This window comes from Rhinopithecus bieti, unplaced genomic scaffold, assembly GCF_001698545.2.
Source record: "Rhinopithecus bieti isolate Rb0 unplaced genomic scaffold, ASM169854v2 scaffold_9981, whole genome shotgun sequence".
NCBI classification, from domain to species: Eukaryota; Metazoa; Chordata; class Mammalia; order Primates; family Cercopithecidae; genus Rhinopithecus; species Rhinopithecus bieti.
Window position 1 is genome coordinate 3,425,329 of NW_016806838.1, and position 19,681 is coordinate 3,445,009.

The 19,681-nt window shown below is 49.6% G+C and overlaps 3 protein-coding genes across 5 annotated transcripts in view; 2 read left to right on the plus strand and 1 right to left on the minus strand.

The window, feature by feature from the left end:
* The window catches only part of XPO5 (exportin 5), a 55,567-nt gene extending 48,317 nt beyond the window's left edge, over nt 1-7,250 (plus strand). Inside the window, exons 24-32 of the mRNA XM_017878147.1 lie at nt 637-734; nt 1,356-1,402; nt 1,812-1,909; nt 2,822-2,884; nt 3,654-3,736; nt 4,364-4,471; nt 4,610-4,747; nt 4,938-5,102; nt 5,576-7,250. Coding sequence (XP_017733636.1) covers nt 637-734; nt 1,356-1,402; nt 1,812-1,909; nt 2,822-2,884; nt 3,654-3,736; nt 4,364-4,471; nt 4,610-4,747; nt 4,938-5,102; nt 5,576-5,713 — 938 coding nt within the window. The 3' untranslated portion in view covers nt 5,714-7,250. The remainder of the gene's footprint in view (nt 1-636; nt 735-1,355; nt 1,403-1,811; nt 1,910-2,821; nt 2,885-3,653; nt 3,737-4,363; nt 4,472-4,609; nt 4,748-4,937; nt 5,103-5,575) is intronic.
* POLR1C (RNA polymerase I and III subunit C) overlaps nt 1-12,543 on the minus strand; it is a 35,217-nt gene extending 22,674 nt beyond the window's left edge. The window contains exons 1-9 of one of the 2 annotated variants that reach the window (XM_017878148.1): nt 12,392-12,543; nt 12,193-12,264; nt 10,147-10,254; nt 9,763-9,895; nt 9,413-9,532; nt 9,171-9,323; nt 8,820-8,969; nt 8,548-8,664; nt 8,085-8,408 (exon numbers count right to left, since the gene is read on the minus strand). In XM_017878148.1, coding sequence (XP_017733637.1) covers nt 8,290-8,408; nt 8,548-8,664; nt 8,820-8,969; nt 9,171-9,323; nt 9,413-9,532; nt 9,763-9,895; nt 10,147-10,254; nt 12,193-12,264; nt 12,392-12,460 — 1,041 coding nt within the window. In that variant the 5' untranslated portion in view covers nt 12,461-12,543 and the 3' untranslated portion in view covers nt 8,085-8,289. Of the gene's footprint in view, nt 1-8,084; nt 8,409-8,547; nt 8,665-8,819; nt 8,970-9,170; nt 9,324-9,412; nt 9,533-9,762; nt 9,896-10,146; nt 10,255-12,192; nt 12,265-12,391 lie in introns of those variants that run through there. The other variant, XM_017878149.1, reaches the window with a different exon arrangement.
* Nucleotides 12,544-12,579: 36 nt separating this feature from the next.
* YIPF3 (Yip1 domain family member 3) lies at nt 12,580-17,777 on the plus strand. 2 transcript variants are annotated; one of them, XM_017878150.1, is made up of 9 exons: nt 12,580-12,846; nt 13,481-13,687; nt 13,875-13,981; nt 15,978-16,023; nt 16,160-16,252; nt 16,411-16,542; nt 16,737-16,850; nt 17,046-17,169; nt 17,294-17,777. In XM_017878150.1, exons 1-9 carry the CDS (start codon nt 12,766-12,768, stop codon nt 17,440-17,442), a joined length of 1,053 nt encoding a protein of 350 aa, XP_017733639.1. In that variant the 5' UTR covers nt 12,580-12,765; the 3' UTR covers nt 17,443-17,777. The 2 variants fall into 2 exon arrangements, with proteins under 2 accessions (XP_017733639.1, XP_017733640.1); XM_017878151.1 differs by having other exon boundaries at nt 12,585-12,846; nt 13,389-13,687; nt 17,294-17,761.
* The last annotated feature ends 1,904 nt before the right edge of the window (nt 17,778-19,681 follow it).

A 19,681-nucleotide genomic window follows, 5' to 3' on the forward strand; every position in this document is an offset into this window, starting at 1 on the left:
GTTCACGCCATTCTCCTGCCTCTGCCTCCCAAGTAGCTGGGACTACAGGCACCCGCCTCGTCGCCCGGCTAGTTTTTTGTATTCTTTAGTAGAGACGGGGTTTCACCGTATTAGCCAGGATGGTCTCCATCTCCTGACCTTGTGATCCGCCCGTCTCGGCCTCCCAAAGTGCTGGGATTACAGGCTTGAGCCACCGCGCCTCGTGACCATGTTAGCCAGGATAGTCTCACTCTCCTGACCTTGTAATCTACCTGCCTCAGCCTCCCAAAGTGCTGGGATTACAAGTGTGAGCCACCACAGCTGGTGTTTCTTAAACCTGAAATTATAAGGAGAATGGTGAAGGAGGATTTGTTACAAGGATGTCCTCCTTCCTATTTTTTTATTCCTACTTTCTGGCCAGGGACCATAATGTGCAGCCTGACGGAAGTCCTGCTAAACTAAGAGTATAATGGAATTGAGTATCAATGCCATTTAGGATTTTAGGAAAAGAACTTTAAGATTTTTCACTGTTAACAAGGATATTTTTGACGTCTGGTAAATCTTTTAGGGATTGATTGTGCCCAGGGGTGCAACCCACCACCTGGCAGGTGAGGGATGTGTGCTTATGCACTAAAATTTCTTAACTTGCTGCAGCACGGGTCTTTGTAAAGCCTCTGGTGCTCTTCTGTCCCCCAGAGCACTATGAAGCCCTGGTATCCCCCATCCTCGGACCTCTTTTCACCTACCTCCATATGGTAAGATAAGTCAGGAACAGGAAGCAAAGAGTACTATTAAGGCCTGTGGCCATTTTTGACCCTTGCAAGTCAGGAGCTCCTAGAAGTGTTGTCTACTAGCCCTGCCAGACTGGCTGGGCAGAGCTTCTACCCCAGCAGACTATCCTTGCTGTAGGATCGAGCACAGCCCCCAAAGAACTAAACTGATTTAATTGCCACAAGGCAGCTTCAGTTGCAGATTCTGCTCCTAACCTCCTGGTAACTGAGGAGAGGTAAAAAGAGGAATGCTTGCTCACAGACCCTTGCCAGGAACGCTGGGTCTGTTATCCTGACCCTGGAATTAAGCAGGGGACCGGCTGGGTGGAGAACAGGTATGTCTAGAGACCCAAGAATTCTAAAATTGTTGTTAATTCTTTCCAAGCAAAGAGGTGTTTGAGATACCACCCTCAGCATGGATGTGGGACAGGTTATAGAAACCAGAGATGGTTTTTTTAACCTTGTGGTGTGGAGTCTACAGAGGTTGTCATTGATGCCTAGAATCATCCTTGGCTAATTTTAATCATGAAGTGGACTTGACTTTAGATACCATGTATTCCAGTCCTTTCCCCAATTCTAGCATTTATTTCCTTTGTGTTTTCCCAGAGGCTTTCCCAGAAATGGCAAGTTATCAACCAAAGGAGCCTGCTCTGGTAAGGGATACCTACCCACTCTTCTTGGTGGATGAGCTGGCAGCCAGATTTGGGGTGGGGAAAGGAAGCAGGCAAGGATTCTGCTGTCGCAGGGTAGAAGAGCGGTAGGTTGTAGTCATTCTCAGTCTAGGTGATACATCGCTTGTCTGGACAGGCTGTGACCAGCAGGCAGACTCTGAGATCCACCGTTTATAGGGGCTGCTGTTACCTTACTCACTTATTTTGATTCTGTAATGTCTATCCAACTGGACAGAATCACTAGTAATAATGTCTTTCAGTGGATCACTGCTGTCCATTCCCAACTTTTGCATAAAACGAAGACTTGAAGAAAGTGGTCACAGAGAGTCTGATTAGGGTCACTGCTTTCTTTCTGCACTCCTGTGGAACTTGGCCCTCTGGTTTTCTGCAGTGGAGAAGATGAGGCTGCAGATGAAAACCCAGAGTCTCAAGAGATGCTGGAGGAGCAGCTGGTGAGGATGTTAACCCGAGAAGTCATGGACCTAATCAGTAAGTGGCAAGTAGAAACTGGGGCTATAGAGAATTTTCCTGGAAAAGAGCTGGTCGCTCAGCCAAATCCACAAAGGCCTGACTAATGCAAAGGATTCATGTTTGTGGCCGGGCATGGTGGATTGCGAGGTCAAAAGATCGAGACCAGCCTGGCCAACATGGTGAAACTCTGTCTCTACTAACAATACAAAAATTAGCTGGGCGTGGTGGTGCACGCCTGTAGTCCCAGCTGCTCGGGAGGCTGAGGTAGGAAAATCGCTTGAACCTGGGAGGTGGAGGTTGCAGTGAGCTGAGATCACACCACTGCACTCCAGCCTGGTGAAAGAGACTCTGTCTCAAAAAAAAAAAAAAAAAAGGATTCATATTTGCAGCAACACTGACAGATCCAAAAGAAATAACTAGATAGAAGCAAGGCAGTCCTGAAGTCAACCTAAGGACACTTTATGAATTGCAAGCTGAATAGTACCAAAGCCAGAATATGGGGAAACAATCTAAAATAGCAGGAGGAATTTGGATTCATTAGGAATAACTTCCTAGTTTTCTCAAAATATGGAAATGTTTTAAATTCTTGGACATGGAGGCTGTTAATTTTCTTTTTGTTTTTACTGTGTCATTTTCTTTGTTTGAGATTCAAAGTAGACCAGGGATGTAACAAGCATCCTCTCCTAGTCATTGACTCTCACAGAATTCTGTAATTTTCTCTCAGCTAGTTGAACTTGAAGGAACAAAACAGTTCGGTCATCAGAATGCCTCTATTTCTATTGGTGAAGCTAATTCTTGTGCCTTGGACAGTACCCCCATCTTCCACCTTCCTCAGCTGGCCAGAGACAGGTTGGGATCAGTGGGCCTAAGGTGGCTGTTGTGGTAGTATATACCCACCCTTCACCTAGTAACCCTGCTTTCTTGCTTTAGCGGTTTGCTGTGTTTCAAAGAAGGGTGCTGACCACAGTAGTGCTCCCCCAGCAGATGGAGACGGTAAGTGAGCCTGTGAGACCTTGGAGGTCTGCTCTTAGCCTCCTAAATACTGTTCCTTCTGAACCAGGTGGGTTTCCTTGCAGACTGGTGAGGAGACACCCTACATCTAGTTGTCATCTCTGGACCAGCCCTCTTGCTGTGTGCCTCCATCATACTCCCACCTCTAACCCTTTGCACTTGCTATTTCCTCTGTCTTGGATGATTTTCTCCCAACCATATACGTGATCTATTCCCTTGCTTCATTCCAATGTCACCTCTTCCAAGAGATCATCCATGACCAACCTATCAAAAATAGTAACCCCAGCTACTCTGTATTCCTCTGCTTTATTCTTCTTAATAGCACTTGTCATTGCACATTGTTTTTATTTATGTATTCCTTTCTTACATATCTCCCATGTTAGAATGTAAACTCCCATCAGGGAAGGGATCTATTGTCCTATTCCTTTTATCCCCAGTAACTAGATCAGTGCCTGGTACAGAGGGTGCTCAAATATTTGTCCAACAACAAAGTATCTTCAGTATTTGCAGCTTTTTGTGTTTCTGCCTAGAAGCTCCCGTTTCCCTCATGTACAGCTTGGGTGCATCTCTAGAAGATTGGCCATGGGCATGGGCTATTATTATGTGGAGGTGGGAGGGGTCCCAGTACTGCTTAGCCACCAGTTAGCCTAGAACACTCAGCTTTGCTTTGTTTTTTTGCGCTTCTGTCAGAACAAGATATTCTTCTCTGTTCTGAAAGGATGGAGCTTAACATTCTTCTCTCTGATAACAGATGAAGAAATGATGGCCACAGAGGTCACCCCCTCAGCTATGGCAGAGCTTACAGACCTGGGCAAATGTCTGATGAAGCATGAGGTGGGTAGAAGGAGCCGGTGATACCTTTACTCCTTGCCCAGGTGGGGAGCCACCTTTTACTTTTCTTGCTCTATGGTGCTATCAAGAGTTTTTTGTAATACTCCTTTGTTATGTAAGTTCCTGGTTCTTAAGGCCCCAGAAAAAAACGAGGGAAAAGGTGCAATGCCATGGTGTCTCCTATACCAGCATAGGCAGGGGCTCTCAGGAAAACACATAGTAGGCACACTGATGCAGATCCCTGGTGTTTAGCCTCCCCAACCCAGGCCTGAGCTTTGTCTCCATCCTGCACATACAGGTTTTCTCACATTTTGGTTTTTTCTTTTGACTGGCAATACACAAAATAGAGGAAGTAAACTCACTTCTTTTATTTTTCCTGCTTCGCTATTTAAAACTCCAGCTCCTAAGCCAGGCATGGTGGCGCACACCTGTAGTCCCAGCTGTTTGGGAGGCTGAGATGGGAGAATAGCTTGAGCCCAGGAGTTCAAGACCAGCCTGGGCAACAAAACAAGGACCCCATCTTTAGAGGGGGGAGAAAAAAACAACAATCTCCAGCTCCTGATGTATAAAAATAATCAGAGAAAATTGTGCTGCTTTTCCCACTGTAATCCTTCATCCTTTCCTGTTCAGGATGTTTGTACGGCGCTATTAATTACAGCCTTCAATTCCCTGGCCTGGAAGGATACTCTGTCCTGCCAGAGGACGACCTCACAGCTCTGCTGGCCTCTCCTCAAACAAGTATGGTTATTCACCCCTTTTCCCTGCCCCTCATAGAAAGTTTGGGTCATGCAGATTGCCTAAATCATTCAGAAGAATTGGGGTGCTGAGGCCTTGAGAGAGGCCCCCTGTGGCCCTAAAGCACAGTTGTCTCCCCAGGTGCTGTCAGGGACACTGCTCGCAGATGCAGTTACGTGGCTTTTCACCAGTGTGCTGAAAGGCTTACAGATGCACGGGCAGCACGACGGGTGCATGGCTTCCCTGGTCCATCTGGCCTTCCAGATATACGAGGCGTTGGTGAGTGGGGAAAGCATGGGGGCAGAATGGCTGCAGCTTTATCACTCAGTCTGCTCCTAGTCTCTTGGGCCTTATCCTAAATCCAGACACCTGCCAAATTGCTGGTGCTATCTCTGAGAAATGGGTGTGGCAGGAAATGGGGAGGGTGGCAATAACCTACATCCAATAAGTTTATTCCTGCTGGTGTCAGCGCCCCAGGTACCTGGAGATAAGAGCTGTAATGGAGCAAATCCCTGAAATACAGAAGGACTCACTGGACCAGTTTGACTGCAAGCTTTTAAACCCCTCCCTGCAGAAAGTGGCTGACAAGCGCCGAAAGGACCAATTCAAACGCCTCATTGCTGGTTGCATTGGGGTAGGTCACGCACCTTCATTAGTGCACCCAACCCCCTTCTTAAATCATGTGTATGGGCAAACCTTACAAACCAACTGTAGTTATTGACCATTATGGTGATATAATTTTTTTTTTTTTTTTTTTTTTGAGACGGAGTTTTGCTCTTGTTGCCCAGGCTGGAATGCAGTGGTGCAATCTCAGCTCACCACAGCCTCCGCCTCCTAGGTTCAAATGATTCTCCTGCCTCAGCCTCCCAAGTAGCTGGGATTACAGGCATGCGCCACCACACCTGGCTAATTTTTTGTATTTTTAGTAGAGATGCAGTCTCTCCATGTTGGTCAGGCTGGTCTTGAACTCCTGACCTCAGGTGATCCACCCGCCTTGGTCTCCCAAAAGTGTTGGGATTACAGGCGTGAGCCACTGCGCCAGGCCAAGAGAATCTTTAACTACTACTTAGGGCCCAGCATTAATTCTTTCTCATTTGTTTTCCACAGAAACCCTTGGGAGAGCAGTTTCGAAAAGAAGTTCACATTAAGAATCTTCCCTCACTTTTCAAAAAAACAAAGCCAATGCTGGAGACAGAGGTGCTGGACAATGATGGGGGTGGCCTGGCCACCATCTTTGAACCCTGAATCAATTTTTTGGGCATCCTTCCTCGGCCTTTCTTGTCATCTCTTCTTTCCCTTTGTAGCTAATCTCTAGGCCCTTCTTGCACTGCCACGTCACTTTCCACTATTGTCAGCCTGGAGAGAGATCCAGGTCTGGAGCTGGAGAGAACAGGCCCTGTGCAGGACCAGAAGTAATTATACTAAAGTATCAAGAAAGGGAGTTAGGGCTTAAACCATTCTGTCTAGATGAACCAGATAGTTCCCATTCTACTTGGAGATTTGGCTTTTCCAAGAAAAGCTAGAGCAGTGCAGCCCTTCTCCCACAAGCCCTCCCACCCCTGTGCAGCCACATACCTGTACAGAATGGTAACTAGGGATGCTGTGCCCAACACTGCGACTAGCAAGGCTCGCAGCAAGAGCACAGCCCTCAACTACTTGTGCCAGAGTTTCTCTTGGACCACTCCAACTCCCACTGAGCCCTTTTGCTGCTGGGCTGGCAGGAAACTTGCCCCACTCCCTAAGGGGCACGTCTGGGTTAGGTGCTAAGTGCTGAAAAGAACTTGGCCAGTTCTCTCAACTTTGCTTTGGGCAAGAATCTGGTCACCTGATGGGACACATGGTATAGACTACTGCTAAACTTGGCACAGTATCAAGTATAGTACCTCCAAGGACCAGGGCTGGGCAGTCTTTAGTGCTAACATCCCCTTTAGAGCTCACACATCTTGCCCTTCCATGAATGACCCCTCAGTCTGGCTTCCCCAGCCTCAAGGTCCACTCAGGCACAAGAGCCACAGTACCCTAGATAGTGTCACATGACACCATTGTCATCCAAGGATAAAACAGACCAACTAGGCTACATCTGTGATAAGCAGCTAGCAAAGCCACTGGTCTTCTAGGACTAAGTTCAGGTGCCTTCCACAATCTCATGGTCTTTCAGGTGCCTGGTTACTTTTTCTCAAAGGCCATCTCCAAAAGAAAAGAATACATGCCTTCGCATCACAACCTGTACTGTGAGTCCATTCTAGAGGTCACTGAAAGGCCCTGTAAACAGAGAGGACTCGGATATGGGACCTGGCCCTGACGTTATTACTGGCCAAAAGGCAGACTTAATCCATACAGAAACCAGTGTGTCCATGTGCTCTGCACAAAAACAGACCTGTTGTCCACCAATCCACTGACAAGAGGGTTTCCATGAGAGCCGAAGTGGACTGAAGCTCCAGTTTTTAGCTGGTGCGGGCCACAGGCAGGGTCAGATTGGGAAGAGGCAAACTTGGGGAAGCAGAAGTTGGAGTCTCATGTTGCTCCCTCTTCCTGTGTGGTGCTCTGGGTTCCTGTGGATTGTGAAGGCGATCTCAAGAATGTTTCCCTCCAAACCTGATAGCTGCCTATTCCTGTCTGGTTGGGGCTGTGGAGGGTGTAGTTGTATTTATTGTGTTGTAATATTTTTAACATCCTGTGACTTCATGCTAGAAGTTTTCTATTGTTTATAGAAACTTTTTGTAGAAACATTAACTCTAAAGCACATCTGCATGTCAGTAAAAATCTCAGTTTCATACAGAAAGGGACCCATCTGCCTTTTTCAACCCAGTCTTAAAACCAGTGACATACTCCAGAGTTAACTTCATGAGCACCCTGCAAAAGGGGACTGAACAGAAGAAATGTGACTGATGAACCTGGTCTTTCAAGCTTTCTGAAATGGTGTGCCAGTTAGAAAAGGATTTCTATCCTGACACACCCAGACTAGGCAGCCCATACCATTCTCACAGTGTCTTTCGTATGTGGCTGCTGGGCCTGGCCCAAAGGAATTGCTACTGTTCTTTGTTGGAGCTGTCAATAGCGACATGAACTTCCCTGGTAATCTGGGTGAAATGGCGCATTCACTCTAGCTTGAATGTTTTTCTAGGGGTTTGGCTGTGCGCCCAGAAACCACCTTAATTTGCCAATTCTCAGGAGGTGTTTGTTGCTGTTTTTGAGACAGGGTCTCACTGTTACCCAGGCTGGAGTGTACATCCAACGTTCTTAATTGCTAAAGGTCAAACCAGTTCTGAAGTGAGGCCCTGTTTTTTGCGGTGGCTCACACCTGTAATCCCAACACTTTGGGGGGCCCCAAGGCAGACAAATCACTTGAGGTCAGGAGTTTGAGACCAGTCTGACCAACATGGTGAAACCTTATCTCTACTAAAAATACAAAACATTAGACATAGCCAGGCGTGGTGGTACACACCTGTAGTCCCAGCTACTCGGGAGGCTGAGGCAAGAGAATTGCCTGAACCCAGGAGGAGGAGGTTGCAGTGAGCAGAGATTGCACCACTGCACTCCAGCCTGGGCAGCAGAGTAAGACTCTGTCTCAAAAAACATAAACTCAAAAGTAGTCTCAAAAACTTTTGTTTGAACATGAGTTTTATTTACATCTAAGGCCTTATAAAGGCTTAAAAGTCTCATTTTATGGCACATTTAACAAAATGTATTGACTAAAAATAAAGCTGGAATTGTCCCAGAAAACTCAGGATCCCTAGTCACACTGGGCTCTCTGTACAGCAATCCTGTAGGGTGGGTCAGTCAGAACCCAAAGCTTCAGCTTGCCTCAGGAACATCCAAGCTCAGTCCATCTGAACCGCATCTAGTTCATCCAAGAAGCGCCGGCACTTCCCCATCAGTACTTTGATGGCTTCACTCACCAGTACATCTGGTGGCAACACCCCCGTTGACTCAACAGAGACTGGGGATCAAAGAGACACTTTAGCCTAGGCAGGGCTTGCCTGTAGAAAGCCCCTGTTACTCAAAACTTCACATCTAGACTGGAAGGAAGCTGCAGCACCAAAGAGTACTGCCCACCCATCTCACCACTTCATACTCACAGATATAATGATCTCGAACCCGGGCAAGCCTCACAACCTTCTTTAGCTTCTCATGCCGGAAGATTTCTCTGCTGAAGGTATCCAGCCGGGGGTTGGCAACTCTGGCCACCTTTCTACCTAATGAGAACAAACCATGTTTTTTAATTCTTTTTTCTAATTTGCCACTTGGTAGCAAACCATGTTATACTTTTAGGATCCCAGGGTTTTTATTTGTCACCTTCAAAGAAAATATAATTTAGGTCCTAACCTGAACAGCACCCCAAATACTATACCTTGGACTTCCTGCACCTCAATAACACCAGGTGAGAAGCACCTGCTCAACTCCTCAGCTGCATCCCCTTCCACGGGCTCAAGCAAGGTGATGTCTGGCAGGAGCCTATAACTGGCTGTTGCCACTGGTGAAAACTTGGCGTGATCTTTGCCTGGAGAGGAAGAGGGAAAGTGCCTATATGAAACCCTTCTAGGATTAGGAAGAATACTCTTCCTAAGCTGCTAACAGCAAAAGCACAACGCTCTTTGCTTTCTACCTGCTGGGAATATCTCAGCTGAGTTCCCTAGTCAGCTTGCCCCACTGCAACGTTTCAAACTACCCCTCTTCCCAGGAAGTAACACAGGGTTCTCACCAATGCCCTTGACACAGTGCATGAGCAGGTCAATTTCTTGGCCAGGCCGCAGCTGAGCGATGAGGATGTCATCGTGCACTGGTCGGATAGTGCCCTCTGGGAAAAGATCAGCCTGGTTCCCCAGGGGGATCCATGTCATATGCCTGGTATACACTGGAGGAAAAACATGTCAAAAGATCTCAGTTCCTAAAACTAGCAGCCACCCACAGGTGGGGCCTCTTCCTCACCCTACCACTACTTACCTTTGTGGTTCACATATAGTTCATTGGGGTCAGAGGAATCTTTAGCAGCATGGGGGTTCCGAGTGCATCTGACTTGGAGACGAAACTGTAGAGTATCTATCTCTGTGCCTTCTTCATCTCCTGCACAAATGGAGGGAGCTCTTAAGAACTAGTAAACATCTGAGTGCCAGCACTATGCTGAATGCTTTACATATATGTCTCATTTAATTATGGCAAACTTGGGAAGCCAAGGCAAGTGTTCTCACAGATGAAAAACACTGATGTACAAAGATAAGTAACTTACCCAACATCACAGTCAACCAGGATTTGAACCCAGACAGTCCACTTCTCCCAAAGTTTCATTTTCTTACCTTGGTTCCGATACTCAAAAAGACGGGGATCAGCATGAATGGGAATGAGCCCCAGACGGTGAGCAAGGATCTCATCCTGAACAATGGATGTATTATTGTACACCAGGACCTTCTCCACAGCCATAGTTGGCACCTGCCCAAGGAAAAATAACCACTTATCTGCAAAACCCAACAGCCCCTACCTATCCCCACAACCCCACCCTCCAGAGGTAAGGAGCTATCTCCCTAGAATGTTTAATGAGAAATTTACAAAGAATGAGAAGGTAAAATGCTCAGCAAAATTCCAGGAGAAATGAGGGAAGGACAGCTTGAGACAATTCTCCAAGTGAGGTGTCAGTGCAGTTCCCAAAGCAACTCCAGCCTTGTCACCATGCCTGCCAATACCTCAGCTAACAGAATTCGTCGAAAAGCATTGGCAATGGCTGCGTCAATTCCCACCATGTCAAACTCCAGTGAGTTTTCATCCATGTGTACTACATCCACACGGAAATTCTAGAGGGACAGGAAAAACATTTAAGTGAAACCTGCTCTCTGTGTAATCTCTCTTCATACCTCCCCCTTAGATAATTCCCTCAAGTATTATCCTCTCGTCCAAAAACCTCCCTTTGCCCAGATGTCCCTTATTAAATATTCTTTCTCGCCCAGTGCTTTAGTTTCATAGAAAGTCTCCATTTTTGTCGTCCATTCATTAAAACCCTACGCAATATGGCTTCCAACCAAACCATCCACAGAAGCTATTCCCCTAAAGAACAGAAACTACCATAGTGCTTAGTCCTGTTGACACTAGCCAGTCCTCTTACTAGACTTCTGTTATGCTTGACACTGATTAAAAAACCTCCTCCTGGCCCAGCACGGTGACTCACACCTGTAATCCCAGCACTATAGGAGGCCGAGGGGCGGATCACAAGGTCAGGAGTTTGAGACCAGCCTGGCCAGCATGGTGAAACCCCATCTCTACTAAAGATACAAAAAATTAGCTGGGCATGGTGGCGCGTGGCTGTAGTCCCAGCTACTTGGGAGGCTGAGGCAGGAGAACTGCTTGAACCCGGGAGGTGGAGGTTGCAGTGATCCAAGATTGCACCACTGCACTCCAGCCTGGGAGATAAGAGTGTCATGAAAAGGAGAAGAAAAAAAAAATCCCCTTTTTTGAACGATTCCCCTGGTTTCCAAGCTCCACTCTTCTTCCGTCTCTGATGATGAACTTCCACCCATCTCTAAATTTGCCAGGTTCTTTCTCCCAGGTCACCTTAACTGTACTAACAGTTTTAGCAACTATCTGTTCTGACAACTCCCAAAATTTTATCTCACTTCTGATCTCATTTCAAGCATGCAGTCTTCTAGCCTGCTAGATTTCTCCACATGCAGAAAACAATGCATCATCATCCCTGTTCCCCAGACCCATTTCTCCTCTCAGTAAATGATACCACAAACCAAAAAGCAGTTCCCAAGCCAGAAAGTCATTTTATGCTACCCCCACAGCCTTTATCCAAGCAATCATAAATTTACCTTATATTCTTCCTTTGCTCCATTTCTACCATCAGTCTTAGTTCATATCTTCAACCTCAGCTTCCCTTACAACAGATCTGCCTGCTCCATATGATCCTCCTCAAACTCATTCCCTCCCAGCCATCAAGATTGCAAATCTGATCATGTCTGCTTAAGAACTATTCAAGCTCCCTATCATCCACAGTGTGACACACTTCAATCTTGCCTACCACTCATGCCAGAACTACTTGGACATTCCCGGAGCACACACGTCACAGAAGCCATAATTTTTTTTCAAGCATTAGCCTTTTTCATTGTTCATACTTTATTCCTTGCATCAACAGGTTAAAAAAGTAAAATTTTCCCAAGCACGGATTTACAGATCATGTTTATAAGCTGTACGCAAAGGTCAGTTGCATAAAGGGTAACATTCAGTAATCTATTTAAATGCAATTTTAACCCTTATTTTAAGCTAAGTGAAACAATACAAAAGACTACATATACACAAAACCTGCATATCCTGAACTTCACTGACGTGAAACTCAAATCTTTCATAATTCAACTCCTGTTCTTTTTACTTACCATTCAAGGCTCAATTCAGATGTCCCCTCCTCTTGAAATGTTAAGTACCTCTCGGCCCCTCTTCCTGGTCTCAGCGGAATGCTCCCCACCCCAACCCTGCAGTCTTCATCGCTATCAACCACCTTCACCATATTACACTGGATTCACTTGTTTATACACACCATTCCTCAACAAGACTGAACATCTTTGCAGAACTGGGTAGAAACCGTGTCTAATTTGGCCTGTAAACGGAGCGTCTAGCACACTGCTCAACAAACACAAAAGGAGCGACCCCCAAGAGCAGCTGCTGAGACAGACACAGGCTGCTCAGACCACAGGGTCTGGCCTTCATAACCCTCCCCAGACAACTCGCGCCCCACTTACCTTCTCGAAGCGGTCCTGGTCCCAGGCATCATCATAACCGGAATAGTTCCCGGGAAAGTCAGTGGTATGGACCTAGAGCAAAGGGACGAGTTTGTCCACGAAGGGACAATGAGCCCACGGCTATCCCCACGCCAATCCCAAGACCCACCCCTATTCCGCTCTCATTCCTCCCGCCCGAGCTCAAGGCCACAAGACTTACATTGCGAACCCCAAACTCCCCTAGAACCACGCGGCCCCGCATTTCCTCCACCGCCTGAGAAGCCGCCATCTTCAATCTCTCCACGAGCCTAGAGGCTCTATCTGGCGCGTGCGTCCTAGTAGCCTGGCTCCGTCTCCGTGGCAACGCGCTGGCTCCTGGAATCTTAAATATCGCGAGACTTTTCCCCGCCTCCGTCCACGTCCCCAGCCTCCGGAAGTTGGTTTTGTCCAAACATCCGGGCTTCTCCTTTTTGTGTTCCGGCCGATCCCACCTCTCCTCGACCCGGGACGTCTCCCTCACTGAGGCCCACATCTCGCCCACTCCTCCGCGCGCGGGGCTAGCGCGGGCTTCAGCGACGGGAGCCTTCAAGGGACATGGCAACTACAGCGGCGCCGGCGGGCGGCGCCAGAAATGGAGCTGGCCCGGAATGGGGAGGGTTCGAAGAAAACATCCAGGTAATGGCCCCAAGGCACTAGCTGCCAGCAACCCGAGGGCCGGCGATGTCCAGAAGTGTCTTGAGGATTCTCCCTGTGGGCCTGGAAGTCCGCTCCATTTGCAAAACTCTAGTCTTTGGGTCTTCGTGCACACTAAAGTCAGTGGGATTAACATTGACCTGAAAGGGCCAGACTAGTACTCCAGCCTGAGGGTCTCGGGTCTCTGGGCCCGCTCGAGGCATTAGGAAGAAGGTATTCTTGGAACAAGGTAGGAAGTTGGTCGGGGTCAGGCATGGAGTGGGGTTGGGTGGGATTCACTGGCATTCGCTGAAAACGTACTATGTGTATAGTTTTGTTTGGGGCTTAGGAAAGAAGGAAATGGGCACTTTTTCAACCTTTTAGTCTTTGGTAGGTAAGGTAGGAAAAAGACAGGAATGGAAGACTAGTAGTATGTTTCCCAGGCTAGAAAAGACAGCCAAAGCTAGAAACCAAGAGTTCTGAGAGCATATGAGGGGGAATGGAGTGCCATGATCTGTAGTGATTCCGAGCCGTATCCTCAGCAGTGGAAGAACAAAGCCCTAAACCCTGGGATGAGCAGAGGACTTAATGGATGGAACAGAAAAGTCCTGCACTCTAGGAGCCATTGTCTTCACAGGGCGGAGGCTCAGCTGTGATTGACATGGAGAACATGGATGATACCTCAGGCTCTAGCTTCGAGGATATGGGTGAGCTGCATCAGCGCCTGCGCGAGGAAGAAGTAGACGCTGATGCAGCTGATGCAGCTGCTGCTGAAGAAGAGGATGGAGAGTTCCTGGGCATGAAGGGCTTTAAGGGACAGCTGAGCCGGCAGGTGGCAGATCAGGTAAGCTGATTGAATCCTCTGCAGGTAGGAAAGGTATACCTAGGTGTGTCCCGTGTTCTGGAGTTAGTGTTGGTGATGTTCGCCCCAGGTTGTCCAGTTAGAACCATGTAGAAATCAAGCGGAAAATAGGCAACAGGGTCTAGAACCAACAGTCCCACAATACCTATGCCCATCTTCCTTACTTCAGATGTGGCAGGCCGGGAAGAGACAAGCCTCCAGGGCCTTCAGCTTGTACGCCAACATCGACATCCTCAGACCGTACTTTGATGTGGAGCCTGCTCAGGTGCGGAGCAGGTGAGGAGCCTTCTCTTGAAGAAGCTTCCCTCCTAACACCTAGTCCTTTATGCACACTCCAATCAGATTTCAAGCCCTGGGCTCTGGTGGGCTCCCCCTCTTCATGACCCCATCATCTCTCATCACTGCACCTGTCACTGAAACAAATAATAATAGTACACCAACTTCCTCCTTTTTTCCATCTAGCTGACTACTCATATTCCCTCAAAACCTACCTCAGATGTCACTTCCTCTGTTCCACATTCCTCAATCCCACCCCCAGTTTGTTCTCTCCTGGTGTTCCTATAGAACTTTGTGCTTGCCAACTGGGTGCGGTGGCTCATGCCTGTAATCCCAGCACTTTGGGAGGCTGAGGCTGGTGGATCACAAGGTCAGGAGATCGAGACCATCCTGGCTAACACAGTGAAACCCTGCCTCTACTAAAAATACAAAAAAAATTAGCCGGGCATGGTGGTGGGCACCTATAGTCCCAACTACTTGGGAGGCTGAGGTAGGAGAATGGCATGAACCCGGGAGGCAGAGCTTGTGGTGAGCCGAGATCGCGCCACTGCACTCCAGCCTGGGCCACAGAGCGAGACTCCATCTGAAAAAAAAAAAAAAAAAGAACTCTGTGCTTGCCTGTAATAGCACTTCACCACTGCTTTCCTTTCTTATTTCTGGAATCTTCCCCCGAGAGACCAACAGCATCTCAAAAGCAGGCTCTGTCTTGTTTATCTTTTTATTCCCAGCAGCAGAATAGTCTCAGAATCAAAATATCAGGGCATAGTTTTTGAGTGACTTTTCAAGAACTAGATTTAATCCTGGCTTGGTTTTTTTGTTCGTCCTTTAATCAATGCTAATCAAATACCCAGGACAATCTGCAAGTATTTATTAAGCATTTGCTCTGTGCCAGACCCTATACTAATTGTATCTGGTTCAGTGGTGAAGATAGATGGGAGCCTTGCTCTTGAGTGCAGTTACAGCACAGTATTCATGCTATGATGGGGCACACAGGAGGGATATGTGAGCCAAAGCAGGTTGGTGGGTGGGACAGAACAAGTTTCCCAGAGGAAGTAAAATCTAGCTAAAATCCAAGGTATGATTAGGAGCTAGCCACTTGAGAGAAGGGGCAAGTGACTGAATTTTCATACCACTTCACATATATTTTTCAAGAAAATGCTCTACAGTGCCTGGAGGCACAGTTAAGCAGGAGGAGGAGGCATTTTTACTATTCCCTCAGTAACACCTTTCATTCTAAACCTTCCATCTAGCCCACTAGACTTTTCCCAGGGCTTCCTCATTACAGCCCTGAATTCTGGGTACTCTCTGCTGAGGTCTACCTGTCTTGTCTTTTTATTTTGTTTTGTTTTTTTGAGATGGAGTCACACTCTGTCACCAGGCTGGAATGCAGTGGCGCGATCTCGGTTCACTGCAACCTCCGCCTGCCAGGTTCAAGCAGTTCTCCTGCCTCAGCCTCCTGAGTAGCTGGGACTACAGGCGCCCGCCACCATGCCCAGCTAATTTTATGTATTTTTTATAGAGATGAGGTTTCACCATATTGGCCAAGCTGGCCCCTAACTGTCGACCTTGTAATCTGCCCGCCTCGGCCTCCCAAAGTGCTGGGATTACAGGCGTTAGCTACCACGCTCAGCCTGCCTGTCTTTTCAAGGGGAGGGAGCAGATGGATACATGGTTAGGCTCTCCGTCAAGGCCCAGCAGGGCTGAGTTCTCCATATAGCTGCTGTTTCAGTCAGCTAAGTTTCAGAGGGTTGTCCTTCCTGGAAGTAATTTTAGGGGCAAGGAAATGATTTCCTCATTCCCTTATCTGTCTTTACTACCCTGTTCTACTCCTCATTCCCTTATCTGTCTTTACTACCCTGTTCTACCCTGTCATCCAATATGTCCTCTAGGTCAGGCCCCATTCCCTGAGTTAGAGATGAATAAAATTCAGGCCTCGCCCTCCAGAACCTCATGGCCTCGGGCTGCCTCTGCTTTAATCTCTCCTCTCCTTTCCCAGGCTCCTGGAGTCCATGATCCCTATCAAGATGGTCAACTTCCCCCAGGTGAATAGAGGGTGGCACGTCTGGAGAGCAGGGGGAAGCACCAGGGCAGAGGGTGGGACCACCAGGCAAATCCTGGGAAGCCATAAACAGACTAGCTGTTGTACCCTCCAGCCTGAATGAGTTGGTATATTGACAGAAAATTGCAGGTGAACTCTATGGACCTCTCATGCTGGTCTTCACACTGGTTGCCATCCTACTCCACGGGATGAAGACATCTGACACTATTATCGTAAGCAGGACAGACAACTTTCGGGGGGTGGCTGCCCTAGGTTGAAAGCTGCCTGAGGATACGGTGGTGGAGTGAGACAGGAACCGCCCCTGCGGAAGGCCCTAGGTGAGGCTGAGATCAGAGGCCTCCTAGGACTAAGTAGAGCCTTCACCCCACAGCGGGAGGGCACCCTGATGGGCACAGCCATTGGCACCTGCTTCGGCTACTGGCTGGGAGTCTCATCCTTCATTTACTTCCTCGCCTACCTGTGCAACGCCCAGATCACCATGCTGCAGATGTTGGCACTGCTGGTAAGGAGCCAGGTGTGGTGGGCAATAGTGATGTTAAAAAGAATAGCCAGGCCTTGGTCTGCATCTGTCCTGGGGCCCCGAAGTCTGGAATGGGAGGAGTAGGCCAATGGACCATGTGTTTCCCACGGTCCCCATGAGAGGCCAGAAACCAGCCCAACCTGAGTGATTCTCCTCTCCACCATCCTCCTTCCCAGGGCTATGGCCTCTTTGGTCACTGCATTGTCCTGTTCATCACCTATAATATCCATCTTCACGCCCTCTTCTACCTCTTCTGGCTTTTGGTGGGTGGACTGTCCACACTGCGCATGGTAAGCTGGGCAAGAGGCTTCCAGGGCTGGGCTGTCCTCCCAGGGAGTTGGGGAAGACAGCCTGGAGCTGTCCATCTCACAAAGAGCCCTAAGTGGGAGGGAAGGGCCCAAAGATGGTTCTGCCCTGGTTGGGAGTGTCTTCCCCACTCCTCACTTTGGAGCTAGGCCCTTTGAGCTGTATTCTCATGGCCCTAGGTAGCAGTGTTGGTGTCTCGGACCGTGGGCCCCACACAGCGGCTGCTCCTCTGTGGCACCCTGGCCGCCCTACACATGCTCTTCCTGCTCTATCTGCATTTTGCCTACCACAAAGTGGTAGAGGGTAAGTGGCAGGAAGGCCTGGGTGGGGGAGAATGGGACAGCAGCTGCCTAGGGCAAGAAGCTGGATATCATGGTCAGTGGGCTGGGCCCATCTGACCCTTGCTCACCTTCCATCTTCCTTCCAGGGATCCTGGACACACTGGAGGGCCCCAACATCCCGCCCATCCAGAGGGTCCCCAGAGACATCCCTGCCGTGCTCGCTGCTGCTCGGCTTCCCACCACCATCCTCAACGCCACAGCCAAAGCTGTTGCGGTGACCCTGCAGTCACACTGACTCCACCTGAAATTCTTGGGCAGTCCTCTTTCCCACAGCTGCAGAGAGGAGGAAGACTATTAAAGGACAGTCCTGATGACATATTTCTTAGATGGGGTCTGCAGCTGCCACTGAGCTGTAGCTGCGTTAAGTACCTCCTTGATGCCTGTTGGCACTTCTGAAGGGCACAAGGCCAAGAACTCCTGGCCAGGACTGCAAGGCTCTGCAGCCAGTGCAGAAAATGGGCCAGCTCCTCTGAGACCCCTCACCACCTACCCCTTCCTTCCTCTTTATCTCTCCCACACTGTCTTGCTAAATATAGACTTGGTAATTAAAATGTTGATTGAAGTCTGGAACTGCAGCGGCTGATCCAGTGGTCCTCCCTGTCATCCCACTTACTATATACTTTCGTGCTTAGTCAGCAATGGTAATGTCGTATGTTCCCTTTTTCATATCCTCACCCAGACAGGATAAAGGTGGGACAGGCCAGACTACATAGAAGGCAGTGATTGAATATGGAACCTACCCCTGAGGGCAGGGAACACCTGACCCATGAAGCAGCAGGGAGGCCTCAAGCACAAAAGCCATAAGCCTGATGGAACACTGCAGCCAGCTTGAGCAGCTGCACTCTTGGGAAGCCAAGGAAGCAGTGACAATTGGACAAAACATCCCGACTTAAACCCCATGTCAAAACAAGGATCTTCTGCACCTGAGCATTGTGGGGATAATTTTCCTGTGGAGCTCATAATTGAAGCCAAACTTGGCTTTGCCCTGGTGGTACCGGGACCAGCTCCTTTCAGTTTTTCTGTCTTTCCTCATAAAACCAACCACCACTCCTAACATAGCACCATCCACCCCCGGCACCACCACCTCTTTAATCTGCTCCACTTAAGTTAATTCTGGTGGCTAAAAGAGAGAACAGGGCCTTTGACCTCCCTTCACTATATTGAGTATTATGTTTTATGTACAATAATCTCCTTAAACTAGTAAATCTGGGTCAGCAGCATCTACCCCTCCTAACAAAGGGACTAACAGAAAGGTGCCCTTCATTTGTCCTGCGTTACACAAGTGAGGCCCCCACCACCCTGGCCAGTGGACAAAGTTGCCACAGCACCACCTGCACCTTGGGGTGTGACTCAGCCGCCTTCACGTCCTCACCAGTGCTCCAGGGCTCTGGCCCTGGTACCTCCTCTGTATTGGCAGCCCCAGTGTCGTGGCAGGGACGCACCCTCAGATGTCAACAGTGTCCTGCATACCTGGAAAAGGTGTGGCACCAGGACTTTACATCTGTCTGAGGCTTCCCTGCCCTAGGGACCCTCTGGGGTTCCCTTCTCCCCAGCAGCTCAGGCTGGCTCTGCCCAGCCGTGGCCCCCGGGGCCTCCCTGGTGAGGCCCCCATCTTGACGAGAAGCAAGTGGGAAGTCCCCGTGGACCGGGATCCCCACGCACGCTGCTTCTCGAGTCACGAGGGCAGGGCGAGGCGCGGAGTGGAAGAAAGGGCCCTGGGGCCTTCCAAATAGGAGGGAACAGTGCCCTGGATCCCGGCGAGGGCCTGGACCTTAGGAACGGGGAAGGAGGGGAGAATGGGCAGAAGAAGCAGTAACCGTGTCCAACACCACCTCCACATGGCGTGCCTCCATTCTGCTCCCCGTCAGCCCTCCCCACTCAGCCCATCCTAGGCCTCAGCCCTGTCGCCTTCCTTCTGCTAGCTGGCTGACCCCACTCCCAAGGAAAGAGCGGCCTATCGCTCCCAGCTCCCTGCCCCGAACCACCCGTGTGCGCGGACCTCGCGGGCCAGCGTGGCCTTGGCCGGGCAGGGGGCGGGGCGAGCGGCGGTGACGCGGCCGTTGCCATGGGAACTCGCCGCCCGTTAGCTCTCTGGAGCTGGAGCCCGAGCTGCCGCCAGCCGCCCGCCTCAGGCTCTCTCTGCCAGCCGTGGGGCCAGGCCCGCGGTGTGGTCGGGGGAGCCGGGCGGCAGAGAAGGAAGGAGCAGGTACGGCCTCCCAGCCGGGACCGGTAAGCCGAAGCCCTTGAGCCGTTCGCTGCCGCCGCGACCGCGAGGAACAAGGACAAGCGCGGAGCAGCGCCTGTCCAGCCCCCGGAACGCGCACCCGGCCCAACGCCCAGACACGGACCGTGCGAGCCGCCCCCGCCCCAGTGCCGCCCCACCTCAGTCCGGCCCGCGCCCTGGACGCCTCCGCACCTCGGGCCGGCTCCGGCTCAGTCCCCGTAGCTCTTCTCCGCCCCCGCCGCAGCCTCCG